Source organism: Nelumbo nucifera, chromosome 6 (genome assembly GCF_055504915.1).
Source record: "Nelumbo nucifera cultivar China Antique chromosome 6, China Antique-T2T, whole genome shotgun sequence".
Lineage (NCBI taxonomy): Eukaryota > Viridiplantae > Streptophyta > Magnoliopsida > Proteales > Nelumbonaceae > Nelumbo > Nelumbo nucifera.
Window position 1 is genome coordinate 8,331,324 of NC_142654.1, and position 23,636 is coordinate 8,354,959.

A 23,636-nucleotide genomic window follows, 5' to 3' on the forward strand; every position below is an offset into this window, starting at 1 on the left:
TAATCTACTTTGCCCCGAGACAATCCCATTGTAAAGAGATCTGCCCACTGATTTCCTGAGCTCACATGAGATGTGGTTATCACTCCACTTATCACTTTCTCTCTTACAAAGTGACAATCGACCTCAATATGCTTGGTTCTCTCATGGAAGACTGGGTTGGAAGAGATGTGAACAGCAGCTTGGTTATCACAGTATAGTCTCATGGGTTTGTCAATCGAGAACCCCATCTCTTGTAGCAAGTTCTTCAACCATACTAGTTCACATGGTATGAGCCATAGCTCTGTACTCAGCTTCTGCACTACTCCTTGCCACCACTATTTGTTTCTTGCTCTTCCAAGTTACAAGATTGCCACCAAGGAAGGTACAATACCCTGTAGTTGATCTCTTGTTTGATATAAAACCAGCCCAATCAGCATTTGTGTACCCTACTATTTCAAGAGTCCCTCCACTTTGGTATAGCAAACCACAACCTGGAGCACCCTTCAGGTACCTAACAATCCTTAGAACTGCTTTCCAATGAGGAATCCGAGGATGTTGCATAAACTGACTCACCATACTCACAGCAAATGATATATCTGGTCGGGTAATAGTGTTAGACAGTTTATGTATGCCCTTAGCTTCAATCTAATTTGATGTACTTTTGTTATTTAGTGGAAATAAATAAAGTGCATGTTTGATTCATGTTGTTTGGTTTAATTCTGTGTAAAACCCTAAAACTGGACATTTGTAGAGACTCATGTTAGTTTTAAATGTTCACAGCCGTTGGATAAGTCTGGGGAGATTTATCCTGCCAAGGCTGATGCTGGTGTGCCACCAAGTGTTGGGATGGTCTGTCTCAGCCATCAGGGTAAGACCCGAGGCACATGCAGTATGGGATTACTTGAATCCTTGAACCAGACCAGATTTCCAGTCTTGCCCTGGACCTTGGAGATAGATGGGCAAAACTGGAAAGTTACACCTGACCCCTAGACTCGATTATGACACTTCACTAGGTGCTGGATCAGGCTGCCTTTGATATGCCAATCAGTGAGATCCTTAGTGGGGATCAAAACCTGGGTATGTTGGGGCAGTTTGAGAATTCATCTGAGTGGGTGGTCATAGTGACAAAATCAGCCACTTTGTCGGACAAAGGGTAATGATCGGGAATGCACTCTCTCTGATGGAAACCAAACTGCCGGCAGTTGATTTCAATCGTTGGAATTTTGTTTTGCAAAATTAATATATTTACATATATATGTACGGTTTCAAAATGTTTGCAAATGGTTTTAATTCCCGGGATCCATGTGAGAGGAGAGTGCGGCACTGTTCCTTGCAGCCGAGGGAGAGGTCCTCTCTTGTCGGGCAGTGCTTGATCATTAAGGGCTGAGAGGTTAAGTGTAAGACCATTTAGGATAATATCTGATGGGCTAATCTTGCACCTGCCCACAGTCCCTGGGTTTTTATAAGATGGCTTGGCCCAGGGACCACTTAATGTAAGTGTTGGGCCCATAGGGTCCATACGATGGACTCAAGGGGTTCATTGAGTTTTTCAGTGAATTCGGCTGGGCCTTGTATTAAAGGCCAGGCCGAACCCATGTGGCTGGTGTGTAGATCAATGCTTGGGTCCCACGCCATACAAAGAAGCCCAACTGGGCAGCAGATTGGAAGCTAATTAAACACTGAACACTTAATGGGCCAAAAGCCCATTTCGAGGTGGGCTGATATGATCACCCATCCTGGGGGCGAATTTTAGATTGAAGTTAGTAAAAGGATTGGGCTCTTAGCTCTATCCACTCTTAGAGACCAAATTCAAATCAGATTTGAATCTGGTAACCTCCTGATAAGATCAGGAGTAAGCTAACTCTATCTGGGAAAGGGATTAAGATCATCCCCTATCCAAATACTGATTTGGATTGGGATAACTCCTAAGGAGGAGATTTCTTAATCAAGAAGAAAGGAGGAGATTTCGAACCAACTAAGAGGAAGAAATATCAGATTTCGAACCAAGCAAGATCGCAAGAAGAGTTCCTGCGATTTGAGATTAGATCTCATACTCTCCAGAAAAGAAAAACAGTTCAGCCTTTTTCGTTTTCTGGAGATCTCCTCCTGCCGCCGCCATCTGCAATATTGCAAGATTCGATCTTTGCAGAAAAGAAAGTCAAGAAACCAGTTCTTGACATCAGTCTTGCAAGAAAGACTGGAAGAATTCAGTGTTTAGTACATCCAGGGGATTCTTGTGAAGGATCTAGTGTGTAGGACGCACCCTGCTGGTTCTGTTCCATCCACAGCTGTGTCATCTTCAGCAGGGACAGATCTTGGAGCATTCTTTGGGCGTGAACACCAACTTTGGGAGATACTGCTTCTCCGGATCAGGTATAATCCTCCCATTTATCTTTTGGTACAGATCTGGTTTGATTAGGGTTCAAGTAGATCCTTGAATATTGTATTCTAAATTTAGGGAATATGATTCCCAGTTGGGAGAAGGTAGGAAATTTTTGAAATTCGCCCACCCTTCCGCAACCTTTATGGCGTCCATTAGATGGATCCTACCATTCTTTCAAATAGTCAGATAATTCAACTTTCCCACCAACCTCTTGTATCTTCCAGGATCATCAAACTCTTCACCTGCATCAACACTCAACTTGACATTAAGTTCCATAGGAGTCTCTGCTGGTTTAGCACCTAACAGTCCTGTTTCTTCAAGTAGGTCAAGAACATATTTCCTTTAACATAAGTTAATTCCATGCCTTGACCTTGCAACTTCTATTCCCGGGAAGTACTTTAGCTTACCCAAATCTTACGTATTGAAGTGGTCCTGTAGAAATTTCTTCAACCTGTCAATCCCGTTACTGTCACTCCCAGTTATGACAATATCATCCACATACACCACTAGCAAGATTTTCCCATCTTTTGAGTCATGGCTGAACACAAAATGGTCTACTTGACACTATTTCATCCCAAAGTCTTTCACTACTTCACTGAACTTGCCAAACCATGCGCGTGGAGATTGTTTCAGTCCATAAATTGCCTTTTTGAGTCTACAAACTTTACCATCCTCCCCCTGAGCAACCTGGCGGTTGCTCCATATACACTTCCTCAATGAGATCACCATGTAGGAAAGCATTTTTGATGTCAAGTTGCACAAGAGGCCAATCATACATAGCAGCTAATGAAATCAACACCCGAACTAAACCAATTTTAGCCACAAGAGAAAATGTCTCCATATAGTCCACAACATACAACTGAGAATAGCCCTTGGCCACTAACCTGGCCTTCAATCGCTCCACACTGCCATCTGGAAGATACTTCACTGTGTAGACCCACTTACACCCAACAACATGCTTACCAGGAGGAAGAACAGTGAGTTCCCACGTGTGATTGTGTTGTAGAGCAGAGAGTTCCTCTTCCATGACTTGCCGCCACCTTGGGGAGGTAAGGGCTTCCTGGACAGTCTTGGGAATGGAAACAGATGATAGCAATGATATAAAGTTGCGATGAGAAGCAAAAAGGTGAGCAGCTGAAACATAGTGTGAAATAGGATGAGAAGTACAAGTGCGTTTACCTTTCCACAGGGCAATAGGAAGATCAAGGTCTAAGGGAGAAGAAGCAATGACAGGATCTGTCGATGAGGGCTGAATTGGAGGAGGGGCCGGTGCTTTTCTGTGAGTATACACTTATTTGATTGGTGGCCTCTCAGTAGTAACTGGCATGGGAGGTGAATTTGCAACTGTAATGGGAACCACGGGAAGGGGATCCGCAACAAGGATGGGAAGAGGAACTACGGGGGAAGGAAAAGAAACCACAGTATCCGAGAAAAAAGGAACTAATTCAAAGAAGGTGACATTGGAGCACACAAATGACTTATGGGAGTTAGGGTTATAGCACTTATACCCTTTCCGAGTCCTTGAGTAGCCAAGGAAGATACACTTAGTAGCGCGCGCATCTAACTTGTCTAAACCAGGTCCCATGTTTTGAACAAAACAAACACATCCAAAGACTCCTGGGGTGAGAGGAAACAGAGACAAGGTGGGAAACAACACCGAGAAGGGGAGTTGACTTCCAAGGATGGACATGGGCATCCGATTGATGAGAAAACAGGATGTGAGGACAACATCACTCAAAAAATGCTTAGGGACATTCATATTAAGCATCAAAGACTGAGCAGTTTCAAAGAGATGTCGATTTTTCCGTTCAGCTGCACCGTTCTATTGTGGGGTGTAGGCACAAGAAGTTTGATGAATTATCCCATGGTGCTCTAAGTATTGCTGAAATGGTATTGAGGTGTACTCTTTGGCATTATCAAAGCGAAGAATTTTAATATGAACACCAAATTGGGTACGTATTTCAGCATAAAATTTTTGAAAAATAGAGAACAATTCACTGTGATATTTCATAAGATAAATCCATGTCATCCTTGAAAATTCATCAACAAAAATTACAAAATACTTATAGCCATTGTATGACATTGTTATGATTCGGTCTGCGTTGGAGTTCTATTTGTCTGAGATCAGTCACGTAGAGAAATGTAGAAAGGTGGAAGAAAGAGAGAGAGAGAAAAGGAGAAAGTCTGGTTCGAACTAGAAGTCAAAAAACTTAACTCCCATTCGGCCAGACATGTGCTTTTTTTATTAAAATAAATGGAAAAGACATATGTGCCCTTATTTAAGTAAGGAGCACTGGTTCTAACATAATATTATAGATCAACAACCTTAATATAAGTATAAAGACAAAAATACCCCTTACGCTAACACTCCCCCTAAAGCTGGTGAGTATATATCATATAATCCCAGCTTGTTACATATGTAGTCCACTCTTCCCCGACTCAACCCTTTTGTAAATAAGTCTGCCCACTGGTTTCCTGTATTAACGTATGCAGTGTCTAGCTCTCCATTCAGCACCTTCTCCCTCACAAAGTGACAGCCAACCTCAATATGCTTGGTTCTTTCATGAAACACCGGATTAGAAGAAATATGAACTGCAACCTGATTGTCACAATAGAGTTTCATTGGAGTATTGATGTTGTACCCTACTTCCTGTAGAAGGCTCCTTAGCCACACTAATTCACAAGCAGTATGCGCCATAGGAAGGCTCCCTATATTTTGCTTCTGCACTTCTTGCCACTACTGTCTGCTTCTTACTTTTCTATGTCACCAGGTTACCCCCTAGGAAAGTGCAATAGCCTGTGGTAGACCGCCTATCAGACATAGAATCGGCCCAGTCAGCATCAGAATACCCTTCTATTTCAAGTTTCCGCCACTTTTGTATATCAAACTGTGACCCGGAGCCCCTTTTAAATACCTCACAATTCTCATAACTGCATTCCAATGAGGAATCAGAGGTTTCTGCATGAACTAACTTACCACACTAACCGCAAATGAGATGTCTGGCCTACTAATGGTTAGGTAGTTCAGTTTACCTACAAGTCGTCGGTATCTGCCAGGGTCTTCAAACACTTCACCCATATCACTGCTTAGCATGGTATTTGTGTTCATAGGTGTTTCAGTTGGTTTAGCACCCAACAAGCCTGTTTCTTCCAGCAAATCAAGCACATATTTCCTCTGGCACAGATTAATACCATACTTAGATCTCGCTACCTCTCCCCAAGAAATATTTCAGTTTACCAAGATCCTTTGTCTGAAAATGATCCTATAGATAAGTCTTCAGCCTGTCAATACCCATGTTATCATTCCCGGTAATAACAATATCATCTACATACACCACCAACAATATTTTTCCTCCCGGAGAGTCATGACTAAATACTAAATGATCAACTTGGCACTGTTTCATACCAAACTTCTTTACCACCTCACTGAACCTATCAAACCATGCTCGAGGAAACTGTTTAAGCCCATATATAGCCTTCCTAAGTCTGCACACCTTACCATCCTCCCCCTGAGCAACAAACCCTGGAGGTTGCTCCATGTAGACCTCCTTGAGTAAGTCACCATGCAAAAAGGCATTCTTGATATCAAGCTGATATAGCGGCCAATCATACATAGCTACAAGAGAGATCACAACACGAACTGACCCTATCTTAGCAACTGGTGAGAAGGTCTCTGTGTAGTCAATACCATAGGTTTGCGAGTACCCTATTGCAACCAATCGCGCTTTTAGGCGTTCAATACTACCATCAGACAGATACTTAACTGTATAAACCCATTTACAACCAACAGCTTGCTTCCCAGGAGGAAGAACGGTGAGGTCCCAAGTATGATTATGATGAAGGGTTGAAAGTTCTTCTTCATCGCACGACACCACCCTGGAGAGGCAAGGGCTTCTTGGACATCCTTAGGGACAACAACTGATGATAACAAGGTGACAAACTGGCGATGGGAGGCGGAAAGGTGAGCAAGTGAAACATAATTAGAAATAGGAGGAAGGGTGCAAGTGCGTTTACCTTTCCGCAAGGCAATGGGAAGATCAAGATCAGATGCTGGGTTCGGGTCTGGAGCTGGATCTGTCAACGGTGATGTAGCCGGAGGAGTAGTAGCTAGTGTGCGTGGGCGATGTGTATACACTTGACGGATAGGTGGGCGTTCAACAAGTGGTGGCACTGGAGGCAAGGATTTGGTCATGGCTGGAACAAGGGGAAGATGGTCGGCATCGGGGAGTGGAAGAGGAGGTGACGAGGAGGAAGAAGTATCACCGGACCCCAAAAAGAACGGAGTAGAATCAAAGAAGGTGACATCAGCACACACAAAGGACCGTCGAGAACTAGGATGGTAACACTTATACCCTTTCTAGGTCCAAGAATAGCCAAGGAAGATGCACTTGAGAGAACGGGTATCGAACTTATCATTCCCGAGACCCAGATTATGGACGAAGCAGACACACCCAAATACCCTAGGAGTAAGAGGAAACGGAGACAAGGTGGGAAACAGGATCGTAAACGGAGAATGACCATCAAGGATGGACGTGGGCATCCGATTAATCAGAAAGCAAGAGGTAAGCACCGCATCACTCCAAAAGGGTTTGGGAACATTCATGTGATGCATGAGGGATCATGCTATTTCCAAGAGATGGCGATTCTCTCTCAGCCACCCCATTTTGTTGTGGGGTGTAGGTACATGAGGTCTGATGTATAATGCCATGTTGGTCCAGGTAATCTTGAAATGATGAGGATAAATATTCATGGCCGTTATTAGACTAGAAAACTTTAATGTGAATACCAAACTGATTACGAATCTCAGCATAAAATTTCTGAAAAATGGTAAACAATTCACTTCTTTCTTTCATTAGATAGAGCCATGTCATCCTTGAAAAATCATCTACAAAAATGACAAAATATCTATACCCATTATATGACATCACTTTATAAGGACCCCAAACATCGGAGTGAATCAAAGAAAAAGGACTCGACACAAGGTTATCAACCCTAGAACTAAAGGGAACACGATAGTGTTTCCCAAACTGACACAACTCACAATCCAAAATAGAAAGTTGACTCAAAGACGAAACCAATGATTTCAAAACTTTCAGCGACAGATGACCAAATCGACAGTGCCACTGGAGAGGAGAAAGGGATGACTGGAGAGCTATTGAAGTTTTTCCACCACCGTCAAGGTAATACAGTCCACCAGCTTCATGCCCTCCACCAATCTTCATCCCTGTCTTGAGATCCTGAAAAACACACATAGAAGGATAAAAAGTAATATAGCAATTAAGTGATTTGGTCAGCTTACTAACAGACATAAGATTAAAAGGCAATTTAGGAACATACAAAACTGAGGATAGGGATATAGGGTCTAGGTCAACATTACCAACACCACAAATTGAGGATGTGGAACCATTAGAAAGGGTGACAGATTGTGATGTTGAGCAATGAGATAGGGAAGAAAACACACCTAGAGTTCCAGTCATGTGATCGGAGGCTCCAGAGTCAATGATCCAGGGATTGGGTGTGGATGCCAAACAAGCCATACCTGAGTGAGCAAAAGTAGCCATGTTCTGCTATGATGTGGATTGGATAAACCTCTCATATTCATCACGGGGAACACTCACCATCTCCTTCACGGGACCATCTGTGAATGTAGGAGGTATCTGATCAGATGAACGACTCTCCTATCTAAAGCTGGAACTGGTGTCACTAGTCACAATATGATTGGCCTAGGTTGAGGGTGGACCATGTAGATCATAACAATAGTTAATGGTATGTCCATCCATACCACAATGAGTGCACCTCCTCGGGCCTGAGCCATGCCCTCTACCACGGGCTCCCCCTGAATCTCTGCCCCCAGTACGACCACCACCACGATTATAAGTAGGCCCACCATTGCCACTTCGGCCATACACCGGACCACTACTACCACCACGGCCAGATTGAGCTCCCCGAGCTCCACCTCTAGCACCACGGCTTCTCGACACAACAAAGACAGATCTATCTGAGATATTAGAGTTCTCAGTAAATCCTAGTCCTCCGGAGTCGAGCAAATACCTCTTCTAAAGAAGGGAGAGCTGATCCTCCTAGTATCTGAGCCCGTACTGGTTCATATTCAGATTTTAGTCCCACCAAAAATCGAGTCACATCAAGTTGTTCTCTCTGTTGTTGCTGAATTTTGACATCAGAAGTGAGAGGGTGGTAGGCATTCAGCTCATTACGTATGTTTCTCGTACTGGCATAGTACTCCTCAAGACTCTGATTACCCTGTTGCATATTGAAGTACTCCTGAAACAACTGATACACTCTGGTTGTATTGTCATTACGTATTGTCCCACACATCTTTGGTAGTGTCAAGAAACATGAAATTTACACTAATCCTGGGTTCCATACTATTCCATAACCATGTGATGATTTGAGCATCCTCTTGCTCCCAGTCTTCATACTCGTGAGAGTCAGTGGAGGGTTTCTCCTCTCTTATGTGTTTTACTTTCTTCTTTGCCTTCAGAAAGACTTCGACGGATTTAGCCCAAGGCACATAATTCTCTCCATTTAGTTTAATGGAGGTCATCTGAACATTCAGGTAGTCTGTAGGCACCATCACATTAGATTTACAATCACTGTTATCTCCCATTCTGTTATCACCGATTCTGTACACTTGCTGAATTCTATTATCACTGAATTCTGCACACTGCACACGACTAGATCACACTTGTCACACTGATTTCAGCACTTGTTGTTGCTGAAAATTGTACTCTTTACACCACAAAGCCTACCCCTACGATTACCTGAAATCTCACCACTATATGATCACAACTCTTCCTTCGAAATACACAAAAACAGCATAAACCGTAGCACACTATTGTCTGAAACCCCAACATATGATCTGATACATACTTCCTATTTGATCCATAACAGAAATCATGCATAGAAATCTCTTACCTTATCACTGAAGGAACAACCACACGAGCAGAAAATCAGTCCACATAAGACAGCCACTACACCACACAGATCGACCCTCTTCTCTTCATCGATTAGGGGAGGGCTTCTTAGAAACCACAGCAACCGACCACACAAGACACGACTGGAGGCATAGAAACCTCCAAGGGAAGAGGGCGATCACTCCTTTTCAGCACTTTCCCTGATCTCCAGTTGAATGCAGGAAAATCAAGAGAAACCCTAGATTGGGTGCGCAGAGAATAGAAATCTAGGCAGACTCGAGTTGCTTTGATACCATGTTATGATTCGGCCTGCCTTGGAGTTCTATTTGTCTGAGATCAGTCACGTAGAGAGAGGTAGAAAGGTGGAAGAAAGAGAGAGAGAAAAGGAGAAAGTTTGGTTTGAACTAGAAGTAAAAAAAACCCAACTCCCATTCGGCTAGACATGTGCTTTTATTATTAAAATAAAGGGAAAAGACATATGTGCCCTTATTTAAGTAAGGAGCACTGGTTCTAACATAATATTACAGATCAACAACCTTAATATAAGTATAAAGACAGAAATACCCCTTACACTAATAGACATCACTTTGATCGGACGCCAGACATCATAATGAACTAAAGAAAAAGGACTCAAGACACGACTATCAACTCTTGGACTAAAAGAGACTCTATGATGTTTCCCAAGCTGACATGACTCACAATCCAAAGATGAAAGATGACTCAATGAAGGAACCAGCAACTTCAGAGCCATGAGAGAAGGATGACCAAGTCTGTAGTGCCATTGAAGAGGAGTAAGAGACGACTGAAAAGCTACTGGAGGGTCACCACCATCAAGGTAATACAATCCACCTGCCTCATGCCCTCCACCAATCTTCATCCCCGTCTTTAGATCTTGAAACACACAAGAAGAGGGATAAAAGGTTATGGAACAATTAAGTGACTTGGTTAATTTACTAACAGACATAAGGTTAAAGGGGAACTTGGGAACATATAAAACAGATGATAAAGACAAGGAGGAGAGATCAACATCACCAACACCACAGATGGGAGATGTAGAACCATTAGCAAGAGTAACTGTTTGAGATGTGGAGGACCAAGAAAAAGAAGAAAATACATTAGGAGTCCCAGACATATGGTCCGAGGCTCCAGATTCAATGATCCAGTGTGAAGGCTTGGAAGCCCAGCAAGCCATACCTGAATGGGCAAGGGTAGTTGTGTTCTGCTGAGAAGATGTTTGAAGGAATTGCTCATTTACTGCACGGGGTACACTCACCATCTCCTTCCCAGAAACACCAGTAGATGTGGAGGGGATCGGGTCAGTTTGCTGACTTTCAGTAGCTGTACCACTACCCTTAGTCACAGCATGGTTAGCCCAAGTGTTGGGTGGACCATGTAAATCATAGCAGAAATTTACCGTGTGCCCCTCTAATCCACAGTATGTACACTTCCTAGGGGCATTACTTCTTCCTTTACCACGACCTCCCCCTGAGTCCCGATCTCCACTTCGGTCACCAGCATGGTTAAACATGGGACCACCACGGTTACCTGGAAATCCACCACCACCACCACCACCTCTATTTCCACGGCCTCCCCCTCTAGTCACCACAAAACCAAATCTGGCTGAGAGAGAAGAATGCTCTATAGACTCAATAGATGTCCTCCTAAGACGGGCAAAAACTTCTTCAAGTGAGGGAAGAGCAGACCCCCCCAGTATTTGTGCTCGGACAGGCTCATATTCAGCCTTCAAACCCACCAGAAACCTTGTCACATCAAGTTGCTCACGCTGTTGTTCCTCAGACTTGCATGGTATTCCTCCAAGCTTTGACTGCCTTGTTTCAGATTAAAGTACTCTTGGTACAACTAATACACCCTAGTTGTATTGTCTTGCCCGGAATACAGTTTCTTAGCATGATCCCAGATTTCTCTAGCTGTATCTAGGAACATAAAGTTCACGCTAATTTTTGGTTCCATGCTATTCCACAACCATGCCATTATTTTTGCATCTTCCTGTTCCCAGTCACTAAACCCTAGAGAATCAGAGGAGGGTTTCTCCTCTCTCACATGTTTTACTTTTTTCTTGGGTTTTAAAAACACCTCCACAGATTTTGCCCACGACACATAATTCTCACCATTCGACTAAATAGATGTCATTTGAACATTTAGGTAATCTAGAGAAATCATAACGCTTGTTTTATTGTCATTCCCATGTCCAATCAATGCCATCTTAACTAATTCACCTTACCTCACAAAGAAATCACTGCTATATGTAGAGTATTCAGCACAACCTCACACACTTCCACAAAACTTATCTCACTTTCAGCACCACCAACTTCTTCAAATACACATTACACATCAAATACAAAAGCTGAAATCACTCAGTCATTAAATCAAACACCTGTACTGCACACTGCAAAACCACTCACACACCAAATACAAGGGCTGAAATCACTCAGCCATTAAACCAAACACTTACACTGCACTCTGCAGAACCAACTTGTACTCAGCTGAACACTGTTCACCCAAACCTGCTCTCTTCATACCATCGAATAGAGAGCTTCCTACCAATCACTACAAACAGCCACTGCACCACAAACCGGAGGCATGAAGGCCTCCTACAGAGAAAAACAACCACTCCTTTTCAACCTTTCCCTTAATTTCCCAATGGTTCTTGAGAAATCTGCAAAACCCTAGAGAGGAGGGCGATAAAAAAACTGGGTAAACCAGAATAAAAGAGCAAGACGAGCAGATCTTAACTTGTTACATGCACTCTGAAACCATGTGAAAACCTTATTTAGTCCTAGGTTACAGTAGAGAAGGAGACGAAGAAGAAGAAGAAGGGTTCGGCCAGTAGAGGAAAATCAGTCATCTCTCTAGTCGACCCACTTGTATTTATCTCCAATAACATAGTTGCAAGAAAGACCATATTGTCCCTCATAAGTGATGAGACACATAACTTAAACTTAAATAAAACAGACCTTTCACTCTCAAATAGATAAACCCAAATGACCAAAATACCCCTGTTTTGTGTACTCTAACAAAATGCATAGTAAGTTTCTCAAGTCACCTAGAGGAGACTGCTTGCATCCAAATGGAGAGAAGAATTCCAAAATAGTAGACACAGCTACAGGAGATTATTAGGTAAAAAATAGTAGACACAGGGTGTAGGTGGAATCCCCCTTTGAATGTGGCAAAGTATATTTTCTTCTTCTTTCTTCAGGTGGCATTTGAAGAGGGGTAGGACCATGTGGACGTGCCTAAGAGCTGCTGTATGCTGGACATTGTGAAAAGAAAGGAATTCAAGAATATTCTGTGAGAAAGAAAGAAACTCCGAAAGTTTGATAGGTTTAATTCACATCAGGGTGGTACAGTGGTTGAAGTCCTCGGATTTATTCACAGACCTTACAGTGGACGATTTTCTGAGAAAGTGGAAAGAGATTACTAGCTCTGCCCAGGTGAAAACGGGTTTTTGTGTCTTGGACCCCTCCCCCATTGGCTTTATAAAGTTGAGCTTTGAAGGCAGCAGTAGAGAGAACCCTGGGCATTCAGGCATTGGGGGTGTGTTTAGGGATGAGAATGGGATTGTTTCAGCCATGTTCTCAGGCCCAATTGGGGCAAGTGACTCTCTCAGGGCTTAGATTTTTGCGGCTTTGGAAGGTGTTCAAAGGTCCAAGGAAATGAATATTAGGAGGCTTGTAATTGAAGGGGACTGGAGGTGGGTAGTAGGGTGGCTGAGAGAAGACAAGGCTGGGTTATGGAACTACACCAATGAAAGGAAAAAAATCAGGGGTTGGCTAAGGACATAGAAATAAAGTACAGTTGGGTGAAAAGATCTGCTAACTCGTTTGCAGATGGGTTAGCCAAGCAAGGGGTGACTAGGGAATCTTTATTCTGGTCTCAGTTGTAATTCTGGGTTTTTTTTCCTCACTTTGGGGGCTCTTACCTCTGCTGGGGGAATTAAGAAAGTTTATCTCCCCTCCTTCGTATTTAATTAATGAAATTTTTGTTATTGATAAAAAAAGATTATTAGGTAAAAAAATGTTTTCACCATTTGCTTTGCATAAAAGGGGCACAGGGGTGATAGATACCAGAAGGATCTTCTCTGTTGAAAATTCTCAAAAGTATTAATTTTATTAGGAACAATTTTCCTATTCTCATCTTTTCAAATTCCATAGAAAATTGCAAAAATGGATAAAGATCAATTTTGGTCATGCCCTTGGGTCCATGTTTTTTCATCTTTCCAATTCAATTCCTAGACATATTTGGGATTCAGGCTCCTGTATCTTTATCCATGCATACTGGTTTACAGAAACATCACTGGTACGATTATGCAACACCAACTTTTTATCCTTCCTTTTCCATAGTGGGTTTTGATTTGCTACGGTCCTCACTCATTTTGTACTTTTTGTAATTTTTTGAGGAAAATCTTTCCCTCAGTAATGAAATTTTTTACTCACTTATCAAAGAAAGAGAAAAAAAAAAAAAACAAAAGATCACTATGTCATACTTTGAACCAATTGGTACTTGTTATTTACCAAGAGATTTAAGGACTCATATTCACTATTCTTTTCCATTTTGTAAAGTAACAAAAAAATTTGGTAACAGAAAAAAGTTATAGAATGAGAAGAAATTGTTCAGATAACATAATATATACAAAATAATACAGTAGAGAACACAAGAGAAATCACCATATTAAAGTCCCTCGCAAAAATAGCTTTACCCGTCTCACTCAGAATTGGGTAAATGAAAGCCCATCTAGAATAAAAGGATGCTATGTCAGCACATAATTCATTTGTCTATTCTGAAAATTCATCCATCTGAAACCCCTTTAATGTCAGAATCTCCTTCATTCTCCCTGCCATCTTTAATTTCCTTGATCTTCTCATCTTATATTTATTATTTTTGTTGAGACTCAGGAATTCCTGCTCTAGTCCTAACACTTTTTCTCAGCTGTGTAGATAGCTATCCACATGAAAAGTCTTGATTCCAGGGGGTAGACTTCTTGAAAAGTCGAAACAAACCAAGAAATGAACTATGTATCTTTACCATCCTGACCGATTGTTTTCCCAAGTCTAAAAATCCTGGATTAAAAACTCACAGGAGTGCAACCCCATATCCAGAATTCCATACTTTATATGAATAACCCTTCTCCAAAATAAAGATGAGTTTCCCCATCCCTTCCTAAACTTTCAAAGTCATCATCCAAACTGTTTTGTTAATTGTACCCACTTTCATATGCAGAGGGCCCAAATTTCTAAGCATACAGATCAATGGTTTATTAGCATATTGAAGTTGCAAGATGACATGGCTGTGCTAATATCGTGTGTATTTTACCGAGAACCTTGTTAATGCTCCTGTAAAAAGTATTTTATATATTAGAGTCCCTTGGGATGCCACTCCATCTCAGCAAGGGCCTGGCAATGCTAACCAGTTTTTCCATTCAATTATGGCGTTAATTTCAGAAAATCAATCAAAATGCTTAGTTTTTAATAGTCACCAATTCATACAGACTGAATGCCAGATATTAAACAATTTTATTAAAAAGAAGCAAAATGGAAGAGAAAATATTGACCTATTTGGGAGTGGCGCAGTAAATGCTAAAATTGAAGGAAGGTGGCTTAAAACTCCTGCCATAAACTCCTCTCCAACCACAGACATTCCGTGTAGTGATGATTGTTTGGATCCCATAAAAACATTTTTTCCATTTTCCCAAAGACTTATGTGCACATGAGATCCGGAGCCAATATCATCTAATGAGTACCTGAGGAAATCAGAAGGTATTATGTAGTGCATTGAAAACCAATGTTTTCAGATGTAACAGTGTAACAAGAATGTTTCAAAAATTAAGATTATACCTCAAGAGATTGAACATAAGCCTTGAAAGCATCAAAATATAAGATTACTTTGAGTTTAGTTCATAATACTTATTGCAATATTCTCATGATCCAATAAAAAAGATTAAGAAATTAAGTACTATTGAATCTGTCAGTTTTTCTTTATTTTAGTGCTGCAGGAGCACTATGTAATTTTCTCCTTTTTATTATTAGAGTGGGTCGCCCTAATGTAAATACCAAAAGGCTGGTGCCGCCAGAGACAGATTTTGACTTCAAATCTTTTTGTCTCTGCTCTCTTCTCTCCTCTCACTGTTCTGAATCTTTACTGTGTTTTTACCAAAAAACATGGTATCAGAGTGATAGATCTGTGATTAGGAGCAGTGCGATCAGTTTTATTTTCCCCTCCAGAACAAGATTACTTTAAGCCAATAACGAATCTAGATAGCTATAATCATACCAAATGCCATATGTATATTGTATAACCTAATGGACTCAATTTCTTACTTGGGCACAAAAGTTGCCAGTAACCCATGTTTTCTTGCAACGGCCCTAATAGCTTCACGTGCAAAAATTAGGTTGTCAGCAGCATCAGTACAAACTCTATGCCCCAAAGCTATTTCAAACTGACCCTTTCCAGATTCTGCATGAAGCTGTAATACAAAAGAAGCCATTTTAAAATTGTAAACTGGAATAAGAAGGGAGAATAACCATAAATAAATCACATCTGATTTCAGAATGATACAAAATGGAGATGAAAGAAAAACAAAATCCAGCAAGGGTAAAAAAGAATGTTCTATTGACAGTTAGGCTTCATTTATTGTAATAAAAGAATGTTCTATATTCAAGAGCAAGTACCAAGAATTCCCAAATATAGGCTAGCTCCAGCTAACTGACCCTTCCTAATTTCAACTCAAGATCTTACAATTGTGCCCAGAAAAGTTGAATCCTGTTCATCCCTTATTTTGACATTGTATCAGCCAATCCATTTAGATCATTGCATCAATGAATAATTAGTTACCAATTTCCTATACAGGTGCCTCATTTTCCTTGAGGTGTTTCAATATTGCCGCAATCCCTGACTTCCACTCCTTAGCCAATCCACCACCACCTTAGAATCCCCTTCCTCAAGCCACAGGTTCTGCCCAATATCACCCCTTGTAAAACTGCTAATACTTCAGATCTAATAGAGTCCCAGGCCCATATTAGAGTTGATTGTGTCAGTGGATACCCAAGTTGCTAATATCAAAATTTGGTTTGACCTGATTGTGTGTTATTGGATCCCACTCCTCTTTGGTTAGAGAATGAGTTGTCGACAATGATGTCATGTGCTGCAATCAAACCAACCTTTTTGCATTTCAAATCTAAAGTCTAAACCATACATCAACATCTTCATCAGTTTGTGAACTGAACAGACAACTAGTAAACCAGCTTCAAGGAAATGGTATGCGGCTGACCCCATAATCTATAAATCCCTTGAGAATTTGATCAAGCTGTCAAGCAAGCCTTCTTAGAGGTGTGTAGAATGTATGGGTCTATTTTGTGTCAAGCACAGTTTTATCTTTGTATTTTTGTTAGTGATATCGGGATGATTCTTCAATTTAGCCATGCCAAAACTTGGACACAACACCAACTTGGCACTTGGAATGGAACTTTGTGATGCACCAAGCTCAAATCCGCTAAAAAATGTAATACTTATTACTCCTAAACAAGGTATCGTGATAAAGGAATCAAAAAAAAAAAAGAGAAAGGAATCAACCAATAAAGCACTGGCACTAACTTTCAAATTTTAATTTATTTTCTTATTTTGTAGTGGATATCTATAGGCAATCAAATAATTTGTACATGTCCCAAATATCAAGGAATTTTTGTTTGATCAACAATAAAAGGTGAATTTCACTAAAGATCAGTGAAGAGGAAGGGTACAAAGAATGCAAAGAAAAGAAAAGGCACAACTTACCCTGCGAATATCAAAAAAATATCACAACAAATAAACAAAAAGGAGTAAGGATCTTTTACTTAGCCAATGACCAATTCATTATCAACCTAAACTGCCACCTACAAATGATGCTAGAGTCCCCCAAGATGCTGGGAGAAACAGGATCACCAACATCTACAAAGGAAAATAACCCAAAGAAACATCAGAACAAGAAAATAACCTGTCCAACAGCCCAAACAGAACTTTCCTTTCAAGTTTAACTGCCACCTAGACCTGTCCATACCTCTACCTCTACTTCCTCTCCCACCTTTGGCACTAACTTAGAAAATTCATGACAAATCTCCAACAGACTCCAACCTATCTTCTAACAAACCCTCCCCACCAATTTAAACTTTGTAAAATTACTTTCATTCATCCCAGTAACTAGACAAACCTTCTTGGCCAAGCATTTGAAAAATCCTTCCAATTGATTGTCATTTCCAGGGAAAATCTTATTCTTGCTAAGCTTGAGAGTATGGCTAATCACTATCTGTGGAGGATCATGAGGTAACTAAGTTATCCTAACCACCTCCATGACCTTAGGTATAGAAAATGTAAATCCCCTGTTAAAACTAAATAAACTAAAAACAACTCATAGATGGACCAAGAAAAGGACTCAGTTCTCATTACAGACAGATATCCTATTAGTAAAATGGTCATAAGTCACAACTTCTCCATGACGCATGACATTTGCAACATCCTCAACTTATAAAATGGTTCTGTTGAGCAGCATCCGAATTGGGTCAGTGTCTTGCTACTGTGTACTTGGGTAATAGCCCCCATTTTGGAAAACAATGAGTTTGTTGACATTGTTTCCCAAAATAGTAAGAAATTCTGTGTTGACTACACATGTGATTGAATTTCTAATTCTTTTTTGAAAGTTTTGATCCCTGGATTTTTCAAAGTTTCTCTGTATGAAACTGAAATTTGATAAACCCCAGAATTTTGTAAAATTTCTGAAAATTTAAGCCCCCAAAATTCTTAAAATTTCTTTTTCTTAAACTGAAATTTGATGGCCCCTAGAATTTTAGAAAACTTCTGAAAAATTCAAGCCCCCAAATTTTTTTTCAAAATTTGCACCTGAAACTGAATTTTGATTACCCCCCAGAATTTTGGAAATTTTCTGAAAATTTGAGTCCCCAAAATTTTTCAAAACTTTTCTATTTGAAACTAAAATGTAATAGCCCCTCAAATTTTGGAAATTTTCTAGAAATTTGAACCCTCAATAAAAAAAATTCTGAAAATAATTTGATAGAACCCAGAAATTTGGAAAATTTAATCTCCCAACTATAAGAAATATGACCAAATTTGATCTCCCTAGGATTTTGGAAAATTACAGTAAGTGTACATATTTTTCTTTTTACAATGAGAAGCAATATTACCAAAAGTCTAGAAGGGTTCCCTGGCTCAGAATGTTAGATTTGATTATATCATATTTAGGTCTAAGCCTCACGAGAAACTGATTCACCTTTCGTTTCTCAAAGTGCTTCTGAATATACTTAACACATTTAGGAGGATCAGAAGGGTCAATGTGTACTAGTTCATATTCATCCCACAAATCCAAAAATTTGGCATAATATTCCTGTATTTTTGGCTCCTTAACAATATGCAAAGATTCCCTATTCAATTTGGTACTGCCTAGACATATTAGACTGGTAATAAACCTTCTTAGATAAGCATACATGTCAAAAGCCGTTCTCATTCTTCTCATGGGTACAACGATATGAGTTTCAATGGAACTTTCCATTGTCAAGTTTCCATTACTAAAAAACCTTTTGCTTCAGCTTCATCTGGCTTAGTAACTGTACCATTTAGACAACATTCCAGACCCTTTCCCTCAACAAAGAAATCAAAATGGAACTTCCACATACTATAGTTAGTTCCATCGAACTTTGCAGGTATAACATCAACCTTACCAGCTGTTATGGGCCCGGGAATAGGATCTCGTCACGGGTCCACGGGGAAAACCTCCTGTTTTCCCTTGTTCCTCCCTGCTCTTGATGAACCTATCTTGGCGCCCTAATGGTGATTTGTCCAAGAGATCACCTAACTCTCCTTGCTCTCTCTTTCTTGACTGAAATTTTCGATGCCTTTATTGAATAAAATCAGCTCCTTAAATAGGAGATTACAAGAGATAAGAGTTCTACTTTTAGGAAGACTCCTTGCTAATTAGGAAGACTCCCTACTAATCTATCCTACTGAACTGATAAGATAAGACTGAACTGATAAGATAAGATAAGACTCCCTTAATCTATACTACTGAACTGATAAGATAAGATAAGACTCCCTAGTAATCCATACTACTGAACTGATAAGATAAGAACATTGAATAGAAAAGACTCCTACTAATCCTTACTACTGAAAGCAGATAAGGCAAGAATACTGAATAAATAAGATAGGATGAGAACACTAAATAGCTGCTGCTGAGAACACTATATTATTGCTGCTGCTGTCGGCGTCCGCATCACCAGCCATCTAGGTTAACAGTATCTAGTCTAGAACAATAATAGAAATGAGTCTGAGTCCGAAAAAGAGAAAAAAGAAGCAGTTCTTCAGATAAAACTGATTAGAAAGTCTTTTAAACACTAGAACAAATATCCAATAACAAAAGAAAATGTGACTCTCGAAGATAATAATCCAAACAAGTAGGTTTTAGGACTGACAGTCCAAATATGGAAGGTTGTAGGCCTGCAAAACTAGAGAAGGGATGAAAACCCTTCTAAATCAAAGTAAATCTTCAAACCAATAAATAGAGCATCTAAAGTAGGTCAGGGTGAAACACACACACAAAAAAAATCACCTGGTGGGCATCTTTTTCAGAGAAAACAAGTTATCTTGGGCTGATCAAAACAGCCCTCAAAATGTCTTGAAAGTGTATTCAAATGGAGGCCTGAATCCTTATGAACCTGAAAAATAATAGTAGAAGCCAGCAAGAGAAGAGAAGAAAGAATGGAGAACAGAAGATAAGAGAAGAGAAGAAGATTGAGAGGCAAAAAGTTCTGCAGGCGGCACCAACAATGTAATTTATATTAGGGTGATAAAAAAATAAGAGGAAAAGTACAAAAGTGCCCTTGTGGCACTAAAGTGAACCGAGGACAGTCTTTTAACAATTCCTTTGAACACATTTTTGAGTCCCAGGTCTTGAATCAACTCAGATGCTTTGATACCATGACAACAAGAGAGTTCAAACAAGAAGGAAGACAAACAGTTTCAGGGTGTCGAATAGAATAGTCGACCCCCACCCCATATATCCTCTATTAGATTAAATGATATGTACAATTACAGAAATACCCATAAAGGGCTAAAAGAGAAAAAGAACAAATACAAAGACTATATATTACAATAATATTGTACAAAAGGTTCTATTATAAAATTATACATCAGTCTTAGAATCTCCACATCCATGTGGCAATAAACAATTATATAAAGAACATAGACTGTTGGAATGTTCAATTTATCTCTTATGTTTGTATTCTGCTGAGTTAGGGTCCGTTTGGACTAGTTGAAGTAGCATTTTTCTTTGTTTTATCTACTGTAACTTAAGTAGGGGCATAAGGGTCCTTTCCCTTTTAATTATGGTCACCCTAATATATTATATAAGCTGGTGCCGCCAGCCAGTTAAGTTGACTCCAAAACACTCTCTTCTCTTCTCCCTTCTCTCCTCTCTTTCCCTTCTCTTCTTCTCCCTTTCTTCTCCTCTATTCTGCTGTTAATATGGTATCAGAGCAGTTCTGCTAGGCCTGAGAGCAGATCGAACAAGTTCCCTCTTCCACAACTTCTTGTCTTCTTCAACTGTGATCAAAAGGGCAGACCTACGACTGGTACAGATTCATTTTAATATCCTTTTTTCTTTTATCTTGGTTGTGTACCAAGGAAAAAAAATGAATCCAGATTGCTGAATGCTTTCTGAGAAGTTGTGAGGTTCAAACCTCCTTTTTTTTATGGATTGTGTAATCTCATACCTGAAAATACAGATCTGTAGGTCATGGATGACCTAATTTTTTAGCCCTTGTGGTGTGACCGTACTGGTTTATGACCCCTCCTGGCAGTCTATGTGTTTGGATGGTCTGAAGTTGGTGGAATGTGACTGTTAAGACAGTTCAGCACTGAGATCAACCTAAAATCTTGCCTTTTTTGGACAATCTAAGCTGGTTTGTAGTCAGATTGTGTCCAAATTGCAGTGTGTGCATGTGGGCTTCATCCTTGGTGTGTTTCTAGGACTGTTTTTTGGTCATAGGAGGGATCATAAGGTGTGTGTAGGATCTGAAAAGTGTTTGAATCGTGTCTTCTGAGAATTCTGCAACTTCTGGAATTTCAGGAGGTCAAAATGGAATGAGTGGGGGGATGGATATGAGTTTCCCCATGGCTGTAATTCCCTTTGATGGACTGAACTATCTTGAATGGTCTAGGGGAATTAAACTTTACATTGCTAGAGGGAAAATTGGGTATATTAATGGCAAAGCAAAAGAACCAAAGACTGGTAGTACTGAACATGAGAGATGGGACTAAGAAAATAGTATGGTGATGCCATGGCTCTTGGTTTCCATGCTGCCACAAGTAAGGAAGACTTTTATGTGGGCTGAAACAGCTTGTGAAATATGGGAACAAGCAAAATCTACTTATTCAGAACAGAGACATTATGCAAAGATATATCAATTATAAGTTGAATCCTCCACTTGCAAGCAGGGGGAGAGGAGTCTCTCGGTGTACTACTCAGATCTGACATCAATTTGGAAGGAACCGGATCATTATCAAAATTGAATTGGAAGTGTGATGAAGATGCAAAGGCCTACAAATCACTTGTTTCCCAACAATGGGTTTTTGCTTTCCTTTTGGGGCTGAATCCTGAATCCATGAGGTACAAATCTTAGGAAGTAAGAACTTACCTTCAATTCAAGAAGTTTATGCCTTAGTTCAGTCTGAGGAAAGTAGAAGAAGTGTGATGGATTGTACAGAAAGGAAACCGATTGCACTAGCTGTCCGAGGGGGTACAAGTTCAAATGTCAGAAGTTCTTTTAAAAAGGGTGATTCACAGAAGAGAGTGGATGACAAAGACAAACTTTGGTGCACTCACTGTCAAAAGTCCAGGCACACTAGAGACACATGTTGGGATCTTCATGGTAAGCCTAAATGGGCTCAGGAATTAAGTAAGAAATCTGATTCGAGTAAGAAGCCAACCCAGTTAGAAGAAATATAACTCAGTAAATGTGGCATCGCAAGAGACTAGTCCCAATGGTACCCCAGGAGCGACACTCTGGTTTTACCCCAAAGAAGAGATCATCAACTCCTTTCGTGACCATTTGGAATTATAAGGTAGGACACTTGGCCAGATGGATTTTGGCCCTACTCCTACCTCCTTTGCGTCGACATCAAGTAACACTGCCACTACTTTCCAAGTGTCATCTCATACATCTAATTCCCCTTGGATGATTGACTTGGGAGCCTCAAACTACATGACTGGTAAGTCAAATTTATTTCAGATATATAACCTCCTCTCTAGGAGAGATAAGGTGAGACTGGCTTATGGGTCTTTTTCCACCATAGCCGGCCAAGGAACCATTTCCCTTCCTCTTGGTCTTACCCTCTCTAATGTGTTGCATGTTCCTAAATTACCTATCAATTTACTTTCCATTACCAGTATTACTCATTCCTTGAATTGTTTAGTGACCTTCTTTCCTTCATGTGTGTTTCAGGATTTGACCTCGAGGGAGACGATTGGTAGAGGAAGCATGGTGGATGGTCTCTACGTGTTGGAGAATAAAGCCGGTCTTGTGGCTATATAGTCCTTAAGTTCATCTAGTGAGAGCCATGCCTATTTGTGGCATAATCGTCTTGGCCACCTTTCGTTTGAGTCTTTAAAACTTATGTTTCTTGAGTTATTTAAGTCTTTGTTAGTTAGTGAATTGTAGTGTCGGACGTGTCAATTGAGCAAACATTATAGAAATTCTTTTCCTTTAATAAATAAAAGATCTGAATTTCTTTTCCATATTGTCTATTCTAATGTTTGGGGCCCTGTTAATCTATTTGCTGAGACTGGACATAAGTATTTCATTACTTTGATTGATGACTACTCTAGATATACTTGGGTTTATCCTATGCAATCTAGAGATGAAGTGCCAAAGATTGTGAAAGACTTTCAATGAATGGTTTTCACTCAATTCCAAACCAAAATTCACATTTTCCAATCAAACAATGCAAAAAAGTACTTCCACAGTGATCTCGCAGAGTTCTTTGCTTTGTGTGATCTCTTCATCGAAGCTCTTGTGCCGGGACACCTCAACAAAACGGTGTTGCTAAAAGAAAAAATTGTATATTCTTGAAGTAGCTCGTGGTTTATTACTTCATATGAATATTTTGAAATGCTTTTGGATGGATATTGTTATGTGTGCTGCATATATCATCAACCGTATGCCATCTCGATTACTATAGTATAAGGCCCCACATCAACTTTTGTTTCCTACAGCTCCACTGTCCCCCATTCCAATGTGTGTCTTTGGGTGTTGTTGCTTCATTCATGACTTGCCTCCTATTCG

At 40.2% G+C, this 23,636-nt stretch overlaps 1 protein-coding gene across 6 annotated transcripts in view; it reads right to left on the minus strand.

Moving 5' to 3' along the window:
• Nucleotides 1-23,636, minus strand: part of NODGS (nodulin/glutamine synthase-like protein) — a 99,546-nt gene that overhangs the window by 10,398 nt on the left and 65,512 nt on the right. For all 6 annotated transcript variants that reach the window (XR_016077239.1, XR_016077241.1, XR_016077240.1 and 3 more), the window contains 2 exons: nucleotides 15,633-15,778; nucleotides 14,867-15,055 (listed from right to left, as the gene is read on the minus strand). Coding sequence is in view for 3 of the 6 variants with exons in the window: in XM_088889420.1 (XP_088745546.1) it covers nucleotides 14,867-15,055; nucleotides 15,633-15,778 (335 nt within the window). In the remaining 3 variants the exon portion in view is untranslated. The remainder of the gene's footprint in view (nucleotides 1-14,866; nucleotides 15,056-15,632; nucleotides 15,779-23,636) is intronic.